General features: G+C 44.4%; 1 protein-coding gene across 2 annotated transcripts; it reads right to left on the bottom strand.

The window, feature by feature from the left end:
- Positions 1 to 978: 978 nt before the first annotated feature.
- On the bottom strand, positions 979 to 18,345 carry LOC121567328 (protein FAM124B). Of its 2 annotated transcripts, XM_041877283.2 has the most exons (5): positions 17,247 to 18,345; positions 13,378 to 13,466; positions 7,112 to 7,143; positions 6,108 to 6,901; positions 979 to 4,385 (listed from the first exon to the last, which is right to left on the bottom strand). In XM_041877283.2, the coding sequence occupies exons 3-5, from the start codon at positions 7,125 to 7,127 to the stop codon at positions 3,540 to 3,542; spliced, it is 1,656 nt and encodes a 551-aa protein (XP_041733217.1). In that variant the 5' UTR covers positions 7,128 to 7,143; positions 13,378 to 13,466; positions 17,247 to 18,345; the 3' UTR covers positions 979 to 3,539. The 2 variants fall into 2 exon arrangements, with proteins under 2 accessions (XP_041733217.1, XP_041733218.1); XM_041877284.2 differs by lacking the exon at positions 13,378 to 13,466.
- Positions 18,346 to 18,377: the final 32 nt, after the last annotated feature.

Below are 18,377 nucleotides of genomic sequence, written 5' to 3'. Positions count from 1 at the left end.
CCCCAGTCTGAGGTCCTGAGCGCTCTGGAGCAGGTTTTCATCAAGGATCTCTCTGTACTTTGCTCCGTTCATCTTTCCCTCCCAGTCCCTGCCGCTGAAAAACATCCCCACAGCATGATGCTGCCACCACCATGCTTCACCGTAGGGATGGTGCCAGATTTCCTCCAGATGTGACACTTGGCATTCAGGCAAAATAGTTACATCTTGGTTTCAGCAGACAAGAGAATCTTGTTTCTCATGGTCTGAGAGTCCTTTAGGGGCCTTTTGGGAAACTCCAAGTGGGCTGTCATGTGCCTTTTACTGAGGAGTGGCTTTCGTCTGGCCACTCTACCATAAAGGCCTGATTGGTGGAGTGCTGCAGAGATGGTTGTCCTTCTGGAAGGTTCTCCCATCTCCATAGAGGAACTCTAGAGCTCTGTCATAGTGACCATCGGGTTCTTGGTCACCTCCCTGACCAAGGTCCTTCTCCCCCCGATTGCTCAGTTTGGCTGGGCGGCCAGCTCTAGGAAGAGTCTTGGTGGTTCCAAACTACTTCCATTTAAGAATGATGGAGCCCACTGTGTTCTTGGGGACCTTCAATGCTGCAGAACATTTTTGGTACCCTTCCCCAGATCTGTGCCTCGACACAATCCTGTCTCGGAACTCTACGGACAATTCCTTCGACCTCATGGCTTGGTTTTTGCTCTGACATGCAATGTCAACTGTGGGACCTTATATAGACAGGTGTGTGCATTTCCAAATCATGTCCAATCAATTGAATTTACCTCAGGTGGACTCCAATCGAGTTGTAGAAATATCTCAAGGATGATCAATGGAAACAGGATGCACCTGAGCTCAATTGAGTCATAGCGAAGGGTCTGAATACTTATGTAAATAAGGTATTTCTGTCTTTTATTTAACACATTTGCAAACATTTCTAAAAACCTGTTTTCGCTTTGTCATTATGGGGTATTGTGTGTAGATTGATGAGGGGAAAAAAATAATTGTATACATTTTAGAATAATATGTGGAAAGTCAAGGGGTCTGAACACTGAATGCACTGTACGCTTAAGCTTTGTCTTCTTAAAGATTTCTTAAGAATGTTTATGCTTTGGTATTACACTTGTACATTTCAGATATTCAACAAAACCAACTGAATGTGTAATTAACTTTTTTGAGATAGTAAAAATGATTTATTTTTATAAAACTGCGTGCGAGATACAGATATAACTTAGTTGGAACACTGCTGCCTTCCAGTGGTTAAATTATTTCATTGCAGACTTATAAAATGTAGAGTACTGTATAAGACATTTTGTCTCCTGAAACTGACCTAATCCAAATGTATACTTAGCCGTCAGTGTTGCTGATACTAAACCAAGAATATTCCTAGTTTAGTTCCCCAATAAATATACATATTTTTGAGAAAGGGCATCGGCAAGATTATAACCTGTGACCTTCTGTGCTAGTAAGGGAGAGGGCACCATAACAATATATATATATTTTTTTAAAGGTCAGTGAGTTAGTCATTTCCTATATCAGTAGCCTAGATTATAAAGTTGCATTGGGATTTATCAAGAGCGAACAACTCTTTTGCATATAAATACTCCTAAGGGGTGGATTAAATACATATCGCGGAAGATCCGTGTTAAAATGTCAAGGTAATTTCCGATTGAGCCGACATATGCAGCGTTTACCGTGAATGCAGTCTCCGCGAACGTGGGAATATCGCCTTTAATTTTAATTGAGCTATATTCCGGATATTCCGCAATACTTCTGCGATACAGATTGAATCCAGCCCTAAGTCATTACTCCACGTGCTTGACACAGGCTTACATCACTTTGTTTTGAGCCAACTTCACCATCGGCTTTGAATGGGGCACCCGGCTCATCATGACTGGTGGGACAGGCCGGTTTCAAAACAAATGCAATCACTTTTCACCCAGTGCAAACTCCGCCCACCCGGACCAGCACTAACATCCTCATTACCAAACTCTGCCCACTGAGCTTTTATCCAACCAATCAATTTGTCCCGACTACCTCCGGAGGTGGTCAGGAAGATCTATATAAGATCTGATCACAATCAGTTATTTTAATAGTCTACGCCTGTCTAAAAATGTGGGCACAATCAGAATGTGGACGAGATCCGTACAGATGTTAGCACCAGGTATAAACAGGGCTCAATAGATGGTACCCAATGAATCAGTACAAAGGTATTGGAGTTACATTCACCAACATATCATCATAATGTCTTAAGAACAATCTGAAACAAATGACAGTATATTCCCAAATTAGTCAGAATAGTCAAAAATAATTTAGTGATGCATAATGCAGGTTCATAATATAAAAAACAAATCATGATTAAACAACAACCGTCCTATTTCACAACTCACCTCTTTATAAACTCATTAAATTATTAAGGGATGGTTTCCCCAGACACAGATTACGCTTAGTCCTGGACTAAAAGGCACTCAATGGAGATTCTCCATTGAAAGCGCTTTTTAGTCCAGGTTTAGGCTAATCTGTCTAAGAAACCGGCCTCTAGACGATCAGTTTGGTAAACATTGTCTAGCGCTAGGTTATAGACAGCCTTACAAGGCCCCATGGTAATGTCAGCCAACACTTCATACATTTATACAGTATCATCTCAGACAAGCAGTATCTCTTAGCTCTCTAGTCCTTCGTTGTATTCTCATCTTCAATCCATCTTTGAATACACAGATTACAAAAATATGTAGCCTAACCACAGTCCTTGAAACAAACAGCTTTACGAAAAGGTTTCCTGAAAATATATGAATTATCAGCTCCCATAGTATTTATGTCTTATCAAAATGTGTAGTGTCCTTTCAACACAGTGGTTTGGCAAGGTCTCCTCAACACAACCTATGGTTTAGTATAGTATTAGAAGATACAACAGTCATTGTTGAAATACCATTTGTGTTAATCCTAGAAAAATAGGATAATGATACTGTCCAATACTAACCTCTGACCCAGGAGTCAGACCCAATAGACAGTGCTTTCTTGGGGTAAGGATTTAGGTCAGCTAGAGATACGCTATCACTCTGATACCACACAGATAAGCTTCCACAGTGCACAGACAACCACAACAACTTACCAACCACACACACACATTTATCTACCCACTCGTGGCACATATTTGTATCCATTTCTACTTCCACTGGTAATAAAATGCATAGTAGCTTAGTTAGTTAATACAATAATTGTGTATCTGAAATCCCTGGGCGTAACAGTTTCATTTACTATAGGCTTCAACCCTATCCTAGCCTAGCTAGTTTGCGTCCAAAAGGGCACCCTATTCCCTATATTGCACACTACTTCTGACTAGAGCCCACCAGCACTACATAGGGAATAGGGTGACATTTTGCACGCAGACCTAGACTGGCATGACAGTCTTAGCACCAGGAAGTTAGGTCCCTTGTGTCTCCGTGGTTTCAATGAGCTTCCCCGTCTCTCTCTCTGGAGGGAGGGAACACCAAGTTACATTATGTTAGATGGTGACAAAATGTCCTACAACTGCCTGCCTGCCACATTGCAGAAAGGAGTCAGATGAAGAACTCATCTATTGGGTCTGTATTGTGTGTGGGTGACAACAGAGCCTTTGCTGCTGGCTTAGCAGGAGTCCGTGGCCCCACAGGCCCTCTGGAGTAGCTCTGACCCGGCGATGCCCAGCTGATAACACTGCTGTCCCAGGCTTGTGACCCTACCTTGCACCCGGGGCTGGCAGCTTTGGTAGGGCTGCTCACAACCCAAGTCCTGTGGTGGGGTGGAGGTGTGTGAGCATCCGGTAGACAGGCACTCAGCTCTCTCGCCAGGCTCTCCAGGGCAGAGGCCCCCACAGCGGCTGGTCTCTCGGAACGCGGTTTCACCGAGACGCCTGTGTCCCTCGAGCTGGTCGCCATGGTGAAGTCTGTGTCCGAGCACGGGGTCGTCGTCACGGGGACGCCCGTGTCCACATTGGTCTCCGGCTCTTCCTCCTCCTCCAGCAGCAGGTGGGAGATGGACAGGGAGGGCCGCGCCGGGGAGGCGGAGCATGAGAGAGGGGAGGAGTCGTGGGGGTGGTTGACGGATAGCGTGGCGGGGCTGCTGCGCTGGGACGAGTAGCAGGAGCTGCCTGGAGGGGTGCTGTAGCAGCTGTCTGAGCCCATGCTCTCCCCCCCTCCCCCACACCGCAGACCCCCGGGTAAGACAGGCCTATCCAGGCCTGGGTCGGTGCGCGGCCTGTTCCCCGGCCGGGTCACTGGGGTCATCTGGCCGCAGGGCTGCAGGGCGTGGGCTGCTGGGGGCGGGGCGGACACGACGCTCCTCAGTAGGCCTCTGGGCGAGACGCTGGGGCATGTCAGAGGGAAGGCACAGGTCAGGGGTCGCTGAGGCTGCTCTGGGGCTTTCACCTGGGGGACAGAGACTGACAGTCTTAACTTTCTCTGGAAGAATTGAGGTGAAAGGAATGGAGGGTTCAACAATCATGGAGCCCACAGAGACAGGAAAAACAACAAACCTAAGTTCCAATTAAAGATGCACTGTGCAGAAATCATTCCGCCATTTCCTGGTTGCAAAAATTGTAATAGTTCGCCTAATTTCAGTTTCTGTGACAAAACAAGCAAGTATAGTGTAGAGATTCATTGTACCATCTATACTGCTGTGAAATATAATTTCCATAACCAAAATATTGTATTTTCAGCTGGTGAACAAAAACAAAAGTAAGAGACACAAAAACTAAACTTAAGCACGGGAAGCACATAGAACTGCTTCTTAGATTTGCTTTCAATGGGAATGACAGATCTATAACTCCTATTTCTATGTGAATTTGGTCGGGTCGGCCATAAAATTACATATTGCAGCTTTAAGATTGACAACCAAAATCTTAGCTTGTATCCAGCCCATTCGGACGATTAATGCCTCTCAAAGTTACTATGTATTTATACAGTGTTGCAATGGGGAAAGTATGTTTCAATGTTAACCATTTGATGCTTTGCCTTCCTGAACACAGCTTTGGCTTGGAGTGTTTTCCATTTACTGGCCAACATCTCGTGAAGGAAAGGTAAATGAGAGTGTTTGATACTGTAGAAAACCCGAGGATGCCTGGAGGCCATCTTTCTGGGCATTTATATCTGAGTAGGGGAATGCAGTGCAGTGATATGCCGTGAGCTCCAAATGTATTGGGACAGTGACACGTTTTGTAGTCACAAGCTTGATGTATGAATATGGGACCAAATACTACACTTTTGACTACTTTAATACACATCAGTGAATTTGTCCCAATACGTTTGGTCTCCTAATGTGGGCACCATGTACAAAAAGTGCTGTAATTTCTAAACGGTTCACCCGATATGGATGAAAATACCCTCAAATTAAAGCTGACAGTTTGCACTTTAACCTCGTGGTCATTGTATCATTTCAAATCCAAAGTGCTGGAGCTCACTGTATCTCTGTGCTGCACACGCACACTGTATTTACATTCTTCTACTACTGGCCCACTCTTGAACCTGATGTTTTACAAGACAATCAGCCTGAATGCAGAACAGCAGTCTCACTGTAGCCAAAAGATAATCATAGAGTAACTTCATCCAGAGCTACGTGTTTTCCAGAGGAGTTGGGTGGGAGGAGCTATAGGAGGACGGGCTCGTTGTAATGGCTGGAATGGAATCCATGGAACGGAGTCAAACACATTGTTTCCATGTGTTTGATGCGTTTGGTACCATTCCATTGATTCCATTCCAGCCATTACAATGAGCCCGTCCTCAGCTCCTCCCACCAGCCGCCTCTGGTGTTTTCACAGCCATAGAGGATTGCTTCCAATAGCTCCTCAGGGGGCAGAAACCACAGAGGTTTCACATAGCAGCTAAACATTTACCACAACTCTAAACCCAAACATATTTCCATCTCAAGAAACAACTGGGCTTGGCACGTCTCATCGTTTAAATGTAGGGACAGAATGGAGCGAGAAGACACAGTGTGGCGAAGGTAAGACAAAAGGTAAATCATAAAATACACGGTAGCTCATTTCCTCTATATATATTACTTGCACTACCTCTGACCACAGAGCCACATAGGAGTCTGAATAAAAGTACCCTAGTGCAATATAGGAAATAGTGTCATGTCAATTAAAATACCTGGAAGAGTATCTTGTTCCCGTCCAGGTCTTCGGTCTGCCAGCGCGTGGCACTGATGGGCGTGCACGGATTCGGCAGCAGTGGCACGAGCTGACCCATCTCCTCCACCCTGAACTGCAGCACGGCTGAGTTGCAGGCCTCCACCCTGACCCCTGGGGAGAGCTGTTTGAGAGCCAGCTGTAGACACAGCCCCGGCTCCGTGTAGAGCGTGAACCAACAGAACCCCGGCTTCTGCTCCTCCGCCTGCCTCTGCAGCACCGTCTCGTAGAGCCGCACCGCGTCGTCAAAGTTATCGTAGCCGCTGTAGAGCGTCACCCGCAGCATCTCCCCGCCGCAGTGCACCGGGCGCACCCCCCACACGGGCATCCCCGTGCCCAGGCTGTAGAAGTCTCGGCTGGGCAGGAGGTAGGGACGGAGCAGGGCGTTCGCCGGGGAGGTGGAGGAGGTGATGTGGACGCCCCCGGTCCTCCCGCCGCAGCTCTCCGTGTGGTGGTACTGCCAGGGTGGGCGCTGCAGGAAGTCCAGCACCCGGAGGATGCGCTCCTCGCCGTAGGCCTCATGGAGGAAGACGGTCACAGCCAGGGAGGGGTACCCGGCCACGGGGCACAGGCGGGAGCGGGCGTAGTCGCGGAGGGGGCAGGCCCGCTCAGAGACGTGGAAGAGGCGCAGGCTGGGGCACACCCAGCGGAGGAGGCGGTCCAGGGTGTGCTGCAGCAGGAGCGAGTCCCCAGGGTTGGCCAGCAGGTGCATGCTCATCATCAGGGGCTCCTGGACCCGACTGGCCAGAAGCTCATCTGACAACACAGCCACAGAGGATCAGAGTTAGGGAGGTATGAACCAAGAAGACATAAGAATCACAATGAAACTGAAGAAAAACCCTTCCACTGACATTACAGAATAAGACAGTCAGTTTGAACAGAATATTGTCCATATCAGAAGAGACACCAACAACATGCATGTGCAAAAGAAACCATCATCAGTGATACAAATGGTATAATACTTACTGCTTGATGATGTCATCTTACTGTAATCAGATCTAGAAAAGAAGTGAGTGGCAGACAATTATAATAAGGCATTTCCAAAAACACATCATGGAAAAACAAATCAATAAGCCATTATTGTTATAGCACACACTAAAACTATACCTCTGTACCATAATCTGTTCAGTAGTAAATGATCTAGCAGCCAGCTACCCCTCATGCTTGTAATCAAATGTGGGGCAATACAAATAGTCCGGGTAGCCATTTGATTAGCGGTTCAGCAGTCTTATGGCTTGGGGGTAGAAGCTGTTAAGAAGCCTTTTGGACCCGGTACCACTTGCCGTGCAGTAGCAGAGAGAACAGTCTATGACTAGGGTGGCTGGAGTCTTTGGCAATGTTTAGGGCCTTCCTCTGACACCGCCTGGTATAGAGGTCCTGGAAGGCAGAAAGCTTGGCCCCAGTGATTTACTGGACCGTATGAACTACCCTCTGTAGCGCCTTGAGGTCGGAGGCCGAGCAGTTGCCATACCAGGCGGTGATGCAACCAGGCAGGATGCTCTCGATGGTGTAGCTGTAGAACTTTTTGAGGATCTGAGGACCCATGCCAAATCTTTTCAGTCTCCTGAGGGGGAATAGGCGTTGTCATTCCCTCTTCACGACTGTCTTGGTGTGTTTGGACCATGATAGTTTAAGGAACTTGAAGCTCTCAAACTGCTCCACTACAGCCCCGTCGATGAGAATGGGGGCGTGCTCGGCCCTCCTTTTCCTGTAGTCCACGATCATCTCCTTTGTCTTTATCACATTGAGGGAGAGGTTGTTGTCCTGGCACCACACATCCAGGTCTCTGACCTTCTCCCTATAGGCGGTCTGATCATTGTAGGTGATCAGGCCTACCACTGTTGTGTCGTCAGCAAACTTAATGATGCTGTTGGAGTCGTGCTTGGCCATGCAGTCGTGGGTGAACAGGGAGTACAGGAGGGGACTTAGCACGCACCCGAGTGGCCCCTGTGTTGAGGATCAGTGTGGCAGATGTCTTGTTGCCTACCCTTACCGCCTGTGGAGGCCCGTCAGGAAGTCCAGGATCCAGCTGCAGAGGGAGGTGTTTAGTCCCAGGGTCCTTAGCTTAGTGATGAGCTTTGAGGGTGTTGAACGCTGAGCTGTAGTCAATGAACAGCATTCTCACTTAGGTGTTGGGGCGGTATGCGAATTGGAGAAGGTCTAGGGTTTCTGGGATGATGGTATTGATGTGAGCCATGACCAGCCTTTCAAAGCACTTCAGGGCTACAGACGTGAGTGCTATCGGTCGGTAGTCATTTAGACAGGTTACCTTGGTGTTCTTGGGAACAGGGACTATGGTGGTCTGCTTGAAACATATATGTATTACAGACTCAGTCAGGGACAGGTTGAAAATGTCAGTGAAGACACTTGCCAATTGGTCAGCGCATGCTCTGAGTACACATCCTGGTAGTCCGACATATTCCAGTCTGTGCTAGCAAAAGAGTTCTGTAGCTTAGCATCTGCGTCATCTCACCACTTCCGTATTGAGAAAGTCACTGGTACTTCCTGCTTTAGTTTTCCCTTGTAAGCAGGAATCAGGAGGATAGAATTATGTCAGATTTGCCAAATAGAGGGCGAGGGAGAGCTTTGTACGCGTCTCTGTGTGTGGAGTAAAGATGGTCTAGAGTTTTTTTTCCTCTGGTTGCACGTGACATGCTGGTAGAAAATGGAGCGCCGCCTCTGGGTGAGCATTTTCTTGTTTGCTTATTGCCTTATACAGCTCATTAAGTGTGGTCTTAGTGCCAGCATTGGTTTGTGGTGGTAAACAGACAGCTACGAAAAATATTTTGCTCTTGGTAAATAGTGTAGCCTACAGCTTATCATGAGATACTCTACCTCAGGCGAGCAAAACCTTGAGACTTCCTTAATATTAGATTACACCCACCAGCTGTCATTGACAAATAGACACAGACCACCACCCCTTGTCTTACCGGAGGTAGCAGTTCTGTCTTGCCGATGCACGGAAAACCCAGCCAACTGTATATTATCAATGTAGTCGTTCAGCCACGACTCGTTGAAACATAAGATGTTACAGTTTTTAATGTCCCGTTGGTAGGTTAGTCTCAAACGGAGCTCATCCAGTTTATTCTCCAATGATTGCACGTTGGCCAATAGGACGGATGGTAGAGGCGGGTTACCCACTCGCCAACGAATTCTCACAAGGCACCCAGACCTGCATCCCCTGTACCGGTGTCTCTTCTTCATGCAAATGAAGGGTATTTGGACCTGGTCCGGTATCCGCAGTAAATCCTTTGACTCGTTAAAGAAAAAATCTTCATCCAGTTCGAGGTGAGTAATCGCTGTTCTGATACCAGAAGCTCTTTTCGGTCATAAGAGATGGTGGCAGAAACATTATGTAGAAAATAAGTTACAAACAACGTGAAAAAACACACAAAATAGCACAATTGGTTAGGAGCCCGTAAAACGGCAGCCATCTCCTTAGGCGCCATTCTTACAAGACATGATTCAATGAGTCATGACTCAAATACATTGATATAGTTTCATTCAATCAATGAATCAACATTTACTGCTGGTGTTATTTTCTCCCTCATGGCATGACGAGCGATAGCTTATAAACTGAAAGAACTTATACGATAAGATTGATTGGCTTCATTCTCTCATTTATACGTTTCACACATTCCCAATCCAGACCCAAATACACATTTAAGTTACACACACACGGGGACCTCATTAACATAATGTGATGGGTATATGGTCTTCTCTAGTCACTACAGAAAATTGCAAAAGAATAACATTCTAAAACAAGAATCTCCACCTACAGCAGTCAAATGATTTGGCATAAATAGAAGCAAGCGCCAACAGTTTGATAAAAAAGTGCATAACACACGTGAAAGCATTACAATATTAGTGGGAATATGTCCATGATAAAAACAAGAGAATGGAATATAATTGAATACATTTGAAAAAAGATGAGCTGAAATGCAACCACCACTCCCGCGTGGATCACTATTTCTAAAATCAATATGGACAGCGCCGGTGCTAAAAGTTAAGTAGGCTAATTTACTAACAGAGGACTTTGTTGAAGCACTAAGAAATAAGAGGTAGGCTTATACCTGTTTGACAGACGCAATTATGTTATCCATATACAGTGTATTTGTCGGTATAGCCATTTCCTCCATTACGGTCACCATGCACTATTTAAATAGGCCTACCTCCTTTCTGCGTCGGACTCGGGCCTCATGTCTGGGGTGAAAAATCTACTTTTGAAAGGTACCATGATTCTCAGATTGAATTATTTGTAAAAGGCAAGTTTTGTTGCAAACAAGACACACTGGTTTGGCATTGGAGAAATACGGTAAGATGAATATATTTTAATAGAGTAGGTAGGCCTATTAATTAGGGATGCACATTTCGGTCAATTTTGCTGCCGACTAACTAACCCTCATTAACCCGTCAACAAACAGTAAAAAAAATCTAAACAGTCAAATGACATGACCAACAGAAAATGCTATTAGAGATCTGTATATAATGACGAGATGCTTATGTTTCCGCACTAACAATGGGAGTCGGCCCAAGGTGGGAAGGCAGGCGACAAGCTTAGGCCCAAAATAAACCCATAGAAACATATTGGTCTTATTTTGGACTGATTTTGGCAAGAGTGAAACCTCTCGCTTTGCCTCTTCCTCTGATACTATTGCGAGCAGTTGTGACAGAGATTAAAATCTCCATTAGAAATTTAGAAAGAGGGGGAATGTAATAGCAACAACTATGATGGGTTGCTAATATGATTCGGAATGTGCCTTTGGCTTCTGGACCATGAAAGAAAGTTGATATGAAAACCAATAGTGTAATAGATTGGTCTATTAACATGGTAATCTGCCTAGATACGATTATCACTTACCTGATTGGTTAATCCTGTAACCTCTTAATTTTGATACGTTGATAGAACGTACTGCCTCGAACATTTCTGTGTTGTACTACCATGTTTTGGATTAGTACATTTCCCAACGGAGTTCCTCACTCCTGTCCAGTTATTATTAGTTATTCTATAGGTGATAAAACCAAAAAGACTACAAAAATGGCGACGGTGGATTCAAAAGAACAAACGTGTGGATTGTAAATGGAGCAGCCGTGCACCTGGCAGGAAGAAAATACAGAAGAAACTGATATTTCACGGACCGAGGCACGTGAGCTAGCTACTGCTGAGGATATTAGCCGAGATAACAGTAGCGATGGAAAAATGGCTACTATGCAAGTAGGACGAGTACAGAGAATAGCGGGAGGATTTAGAAAATTATGTTGAGCGTTTGGAGCAATAAATGTTAGCAAATTACATTAAAGACAACAAGAAGGTCTGTGTGTTTCTTTCTGTGATCGGTGCGGAAATGTGTGAAATATTAAAGAGTATGATCACACCTGATACACCAAGTATGTTGCAGTATGACGAACTGAAACTAGTGTTGCTAGCTCACTACAAACCAAAACCGCTGGTGATTGCGGAGCGGTTTCGTTCTAAAAAATTTAACCAGATTATGCTGTGGCTTTGCTGCGGCACTGAGAAATCAGTTTGGAAGTGGACTGTGCTCTGAAGCTATGCAGCACAAGATGCTAGCAGAGAAGAATCTAACATTCAGAAAGTCATGTGAGATGGCATTATCAATGGAGTTAGCTTCCAAGAACACCAGGGAGTTTTCAGGGAAAGCAAGAGGCTCAAATCAGTAAATGCAGTGAATAAAAATGCTAAAACATTTCCCAGGAGAGGAAAAGGACAATGCACTGTGCAGCAATGACAATGGAGAGAAACAGTATTTAAAAAATGACAAGGCAAGATAATGTTGGTCAGCAACCATGCTACAGGTGCGGAGGAAAACATTCTGCTCGTGATTGCAGAAAAAAAATAAGAGAAATGCCATGTCTGTTCTAACGATGGACACATAGCCCGTACCACAGGAGGTTGTTGGCAGCTTGCAGACGGTGTTGTCAAGACTACCAAGAGAAGAGAAAGACATCACAGCTGAGGAGGGAAGCATGTTTTACTTCTCACAAGTGGATGAGCTGCCAGTGTGTGCAAAAGACATTGAGCAAAGTACAAGAAAAGATCCGCTACTCAGCAAAGTGTGGAGTTACACTGTAAATGGGTGGCCAAGCTGAATGAAGCACTGAAACCATACTTCATGTGAAGACACGATTTGTCTGAAGATCAAGGCTGTGTACTCTGGGGGTTTGCGAGTGATCTACCCCCAGCACACAGACAGAGACTGTTGGAGGACTTTCACCACAAACATCCTGGCATCTGTTGGATGAAGGCCTTAGCCCATAGCTACATCTGGCGGCCAGGGTTGGACAGTGACATAGAGAAGAAAGTGCAGAGTTGACAAATCTGCCAAGCAGTACAGAAGATGCCAGCTGCCGCACCATGTTTGGAGATGGCCCGAGAGGGTGTGGCAGAGAATTCACATAGACTTTGCTGAAAATAAAAAGCAGTACTTTTTAGTGATCATCGACAGCCATTCAAAGTGGTTGGAAGTTTTTCTAGTCTTCAATGACATCAACGAACCTCATCGAAAAGCTACGTAGCCTGTTCGCAGCCTATAGATTGTGCGAAGAAATTGTCTCTGATAATGGACCCCAGCTGGTCTCTTCTGATTTCAAACAATTCCAAAAAAATAACGGAATCAAGCAGACCCTTGGTCCTGCCTACCATCCTACCTCAAATGGTGCAGCAGAAAGGTCAGTCCAGATATTCAAGCGAGCACTGATGAAAAACGTCTTGGAGGACAACAGACAATCTACTGTCTCTCTCAAGCATCGCTTAGCCAACTTTCAGCTCCTGTACCGCAGTACCCCCCACACAGTCACAGGTTGAACCCCTGCCGAGCTCTTCCTGAAGTGCCAGATCCGAACACGGTTCAACCTACTCCGACCTGACTTAGCTAAAGCAGTGGAAGAAAAACAAGCCAAACAAAAGAAACACAATGACCATGGTGAACTAAACCTTCAAGTTTTCCAGGAGGAAGACAGTTCAGGCGACAGTAATCCAGAGACTGGGACCTGTGACTTACCTCATTCAGGACAGACAGAGAAAACACACTGTTCACATGTTGCCATGGAGAGGTGCCAAATGGGACTACTTACCTGAGGACAGAGAGCTGTCAACCCCAGAGGACATCCCCCGATATCCCACAGACAGCTCCAGTCCTGACAGATCACCAACGTTCCCAGACAGCAACCTAAGCCCAAGTCAAGTTGCCTAGCCAACACTGGAAACTTACCAACTCCAGCAAGCTCAAGGAGTGCCACAAAACAGCCTGCGGAGCGTAGGTATCCTGAAAGGATCTGTAATGTTCCTAAAATACTTGACCTGTAAGTAACAAAAACAAGACTGTTCAGTTAAGAGACAGAGTTCAAAGACTGAAAAAATCAAAATGTAACCTGCTGACATTTATTGATCTCTGTTCAAATGAATGGGGCTTAGTTTACAATTGTGGTTATGCTAAAAATGTATATGTGAGATGTTACGGTGTAAAAATGTAAGGGGAACAAGTAATAGATTGGTCTATTAACATGGTAATCTGCCTAGATACGATTATCACTTAGATGATTGGTTAATCCTGTTACCTCTTAATTTTGATACGTTGACAAAACGTGCTGCCTCGAACATGCCCCTATGTTGTACTACCATACTTTGGATTAGTAAAGTTTCCCAACGGAGCTCTTCTCTCCTGTCCAGTTATTAGTTATTCTATTAGTGATAAAACCAAAAATATTACAAATAGAACAGCAGAGAAATGCTGGTTAATGAAGAAGTCTTTATAAAATAACAAAAAAGATGCATGACAACTAACGAAAATATACATGCGCCAATTTAATTCCACAGAATTATGCAAATTAGCCTATAGACCGATAAGCATGACCGGTCAAATGTATTTTCAGCAGCTAACCGATTAATGGTTAACATCCATACTATTAATATACATTGGTGATTTTACTACTAATCAGATCGAAATGATTATGCTATTGTCATTGAATTGATTAGCCTAATAACCATGTTAAATGTGTAGTGTAGGGCTATGAATTGGGCAGCTAGTAACCTATTTGCTAATAGGCTAATTATATTCTGGCCGCTGACAAGCTCAGGAACAAATTGGCTGGAGGCCAAGCCTAGTTGCCAAACCCTGTTGTATATTTAAGCAATAAAGCATGAGGAGGTGTGGTACAGTGAGGGAAACAAGTATTAGATCCCCTGATGATTTTGTACGTTTGCCCACTGACAAAGACATGATCAGTCTATAATTTTAATGGTAGGTTTATTTGAACAGTGAGAGACAGAATAACAACAAAAAAATCCAGAAAAACGCATGTCAAAAATGTTATAAATTGATTTGCATTTTAATGAGGGAAATAAGTATTTGACCCCTCTACAAAACATGACTTAGTACTTGGTGGCAAAACCCTTGTTGGCAATCACAGAGGTCAGATGTTTCTTGTAGTTGGCCACCAGGTTTGCACACATCTCAGGAGGGATTTTGTCCCACTCCTCTTTGCAGATCTTCTCCAAGTCATTAAAGTTGAGCCTGACGTTTGGCAACTCGAACCTTCAGCTCCCTCCACAGATTTTCAATGGGATTAAGGTCTGGAGACTGGCTAGGCCACTCCAGGACCTTAAGGACCTTAATGTGCTTCTTCTTGAGCCACTCCTTTGTTGCCTTGGCCGTGTGTTTTGGGTCATTGTCATGCTGGAATACCCATCCACGACCCATTTTCAATGCCCTGGCTGAGGGAAGGAGGTTCTCACCCAAGATTTGACGGTACATGGCCCCGTCCATCGTCCCTTTGATGCGGTGAAGTGGTCCTGTCCCCTTAGCAGAAAAGACCCCCAAAGCATAATGTTTCCACCTCCATGTTTGACGGTGGGGATGGTGTTCTTGGGGTCATAGGCAGCATTCCTCCTCCTCCAAACACGGCGAGTTGAGTTGATGCCAAAGAGCTCGATTTTGGTCTCATCTGACCACAACACTTTCACCCAGTTCTCCTCTGAATCATTCAGATGTTCATTGGCAAACTTCAGACTGGCCTGTATATGTGCTTTCTTGAGCAGGGGGACCTTGCGGACGCTGCAGGATTTCAGTCCTTCACGGCGTAGTGTGTTACCAATTGTTTTCTTGGTGACTATGGTCCCAGCTGCCTTGAGATCATTGACAAGATCTTCCCGGGTAGTTGTGGGCTGTTTCCTCACCGTTCTCATGATAATTGCAACTCCACGAGGTGAGATCTTGCATGGAGCCCCAGGCCGAGGGAGATTGACAGTTATTTTGTGTTTCTTCCATTTACGAATAATTGCACCAACTGTTGTCACCTTCTCACCAAGCTGCTATGCGATGGTCTTGTAGCCCATTCCAGCCTTGTGTAGGTCTACAAGCTTGTCCCTGACATCCTTGGAGAGCTCTTTTGTCTTGGCCATGGTGGAGAGTTTGGAATCTGATTGATTGCTTCTGTGGACAGGTGTCTTTTATACAGGTAACAAACTGAGATTAGGAGCACTCCCTTTAAGAGTGTGCTCCTAATCTCAGCTCGTTACCTGTATAAAAGACACCTGGGAGCCAGAAATCTTTCTGATTGAGAGGGGGTCAAATACTTATTTCCCTCATTAAAATGCAAATCAATTTATAACATTTTTGACATGCGTTTTTCTGGATTTTGTTGTTGTTATTCTGTCTCTCACTGTTCAAATAAACCTACCATTAAAATTATAGACTGATCATGTCTTTGTCAGTGGGCAAACGTACAAAATCAGCAGGGGATCAAATACTTTTTTCCCCTCACTGTATATGGCCAATATACCACGGCTAATGGCTGTTCTTATTCATGACGCAACGCGGAGTGCCTGGATACAGCCCTTAGCCGTGGTATATTGGCCATTTACCACAAACCCCCGAGGTGCCTTATTGCTATTATAAACTGGTTACCAACGTAATTAGAGCAGTAAAAATAAATACTTTGTCACACCCGTGGTATACGGTCTGATATACCACAGCTGTCAGCCAATTAGCATTCAGTGCTCGAACCACCCAGTTTATAATGTGAATTAAATCACCCTTCACCATCATCATTCAGATTATTGACTTGAAGAACTCGTGGATGTTTCTGAAGTGAAATTATGTTGTTGCTCACCAGTGCCCTCTGAAGAAGAAAAAACGATACACTGTAGCCTAACAATATCGCTAGCAAACCGCAGATTTGTTTCACTATAGAAGCACTGTACCTCTTACATTTTAATTCCAGGTTTCATATCAAAATATTTAAGGGCATATCGAATGGTCTGTTCTTCCTATAAATCACGCCAAGCATAGGGTTGCTATAAAATTGAAATGGGAAAATAATATACCCGTGAAAACTATGAACTAGCTCCCCAATACCGTCTGATGTATATATTTAATGTATTACATGAATGGTAAACACAGCCCTCCCGAAAATACATTTACATCGTGTATTAATGCGACTTTTTCCACCCTGCTCAATGTATTCAATTTCAAATGTGGCTCCCAGCGCGGCTTTACTTCCGGGCTATTATGACGCATCTGGCAGTTCCTTCTCACTGAGTCCCTAGCCTAGCAGTGCCATCTCGCGGTGAAAACATGCATTTTTCGTTACTATGACAACGGCTATGTGGTGGGATTAGAAAAGCCTAACTTGTAACTAACCAGCAACAATCAAGCCAACATTTAATTTTTTTGCTAGCTAAGGTTAGTAAAACACATTAAGTTATGCTAGTTTGCCATCTTACTTTTAAGTTCACCTAATAATATTACGCATAATTGTAACTGTAGCAACCTAGCTAATTTAGACCAGAAAGAGGTTGACCATTTACAATTGCCTGTTTTGGCTGTTGCATGCAAAAATGTTCGGCAAGCTAACTTTAGCTACTGTAGCTAGCTAGCTAGTGATTCCCAAGTTTTATGTGATTGTTTTAAATGACTAACGTTAGCTAGTCACAACTTCTGTAACGTTGATAGAAAACACTGAAGTAGATTTAGCTGTGGAACTTATACTGCACAAAGGGGAAATGGTCATGATTCACATCTTGCCAGTCCTTGGATACCACAAACAGATGCTAGCTAGCTAACTAGCTTAAGAAACTTACTCGGCAGTCTCAGCTCCCGAATCCACGTTTTTAATCAACCGTTCCGTTGAATAGAATCGATCTTCGTAGCATTGTCCGATAATGCCACCGGACTTTAATCGAGTCTTATGGAGAAAAGCACATTTTTGCAGTGGCCCTAACTTCTGATGACAAGAATGGGCACCGTTCAGTCAGCCCGTTAGCGAAGTCTGTTTTTTTTCTCACGAGCATCGTTCTAGCCGGGACACTGACGTCATCAGCTGTACTGGTACCTTTAGACATAGCTATTTTATACAGGGAGTAGAATGTCAGATTTAGGGAGGCTGTAAAAAAGTCGTGTCTACTCACGAACACATGAATAACGACGTGTAGAGTTGACCAGGAGAGATGAAAAATGGGAGAAAGGGTTTAGTCTACTAAATGAGGAAAATAATATGCAGAATAGCGCCAGATGGCAGCCGTCGCACCGTCACGTATGAGCAGACAAAGGATAGTCCAGACGGGTTAACTAGACTTTGCGGGGCAAAGGAGGTAATACCACTTCCGTAATGTAAGTAAGACTTGAATCCTGAGAAAATGAGGCCATCATCTGTCACATTTCTGTTAAAGAGTATTAACAACCTTGGCACCTATGACCCCTTTTAGCCCTGGTTACATTGCCACATTCTTGATGTGTTGGAGCATGTGATTTATTTGTAGACATTAGAAATATAATGGTTCTAGTTAGGTGGTAGACATTCTGGAACATTGGAGAATATAATTGGCATCTTCTGTTGGCCACAAATGTCTCATTAATAAATATTTTCTAATAATCAACATTAAATTGTCATAGCAGCTGTCTGTAGTACTTGTGAGATGCACATTCATCCATTGAACCCATGGAAGGTGGCCTACTGTAGCCTCAACCAACTTCATTGCACACTGAGAAATAACATTCACTTGAGAAGGTGATTCAGCAAGAAACATTGCAGTTCTAAAGCAAATGCAGTGACTCAAAGTTGGCTACCACTGTTTGAAAGCAATACAAATAGTTATTGAGTTCCTTATCTTGGCTGCGTAACAGTTTTACTGTGGTTCCCTCTATGAATTAGGCTTTAATTATGGTCAGAGGAGCAGATATTTCACAGTAAAGACAATTTACTGTGGCTTTCT

This window comes from Coregonus clupeaformis, chromosome 6 (genome assembly GCF_020615455.1).
Source record: "Coregonus clupeaformis isolate EN_2021a chromosome 6, ASM2061545v1, whole genome shotgun sequence".
In the NCBI taxonomy this organism is placed as follows: Eukaryota; Metazoa; Chordata; class Actinopteri; order Salmoniformes; family Salmonidae; genus Coregonus; species Coregonus clupeaformis.
This window is presented reverse-complemented; position numbering and strand designations above follow the sequence as displayed.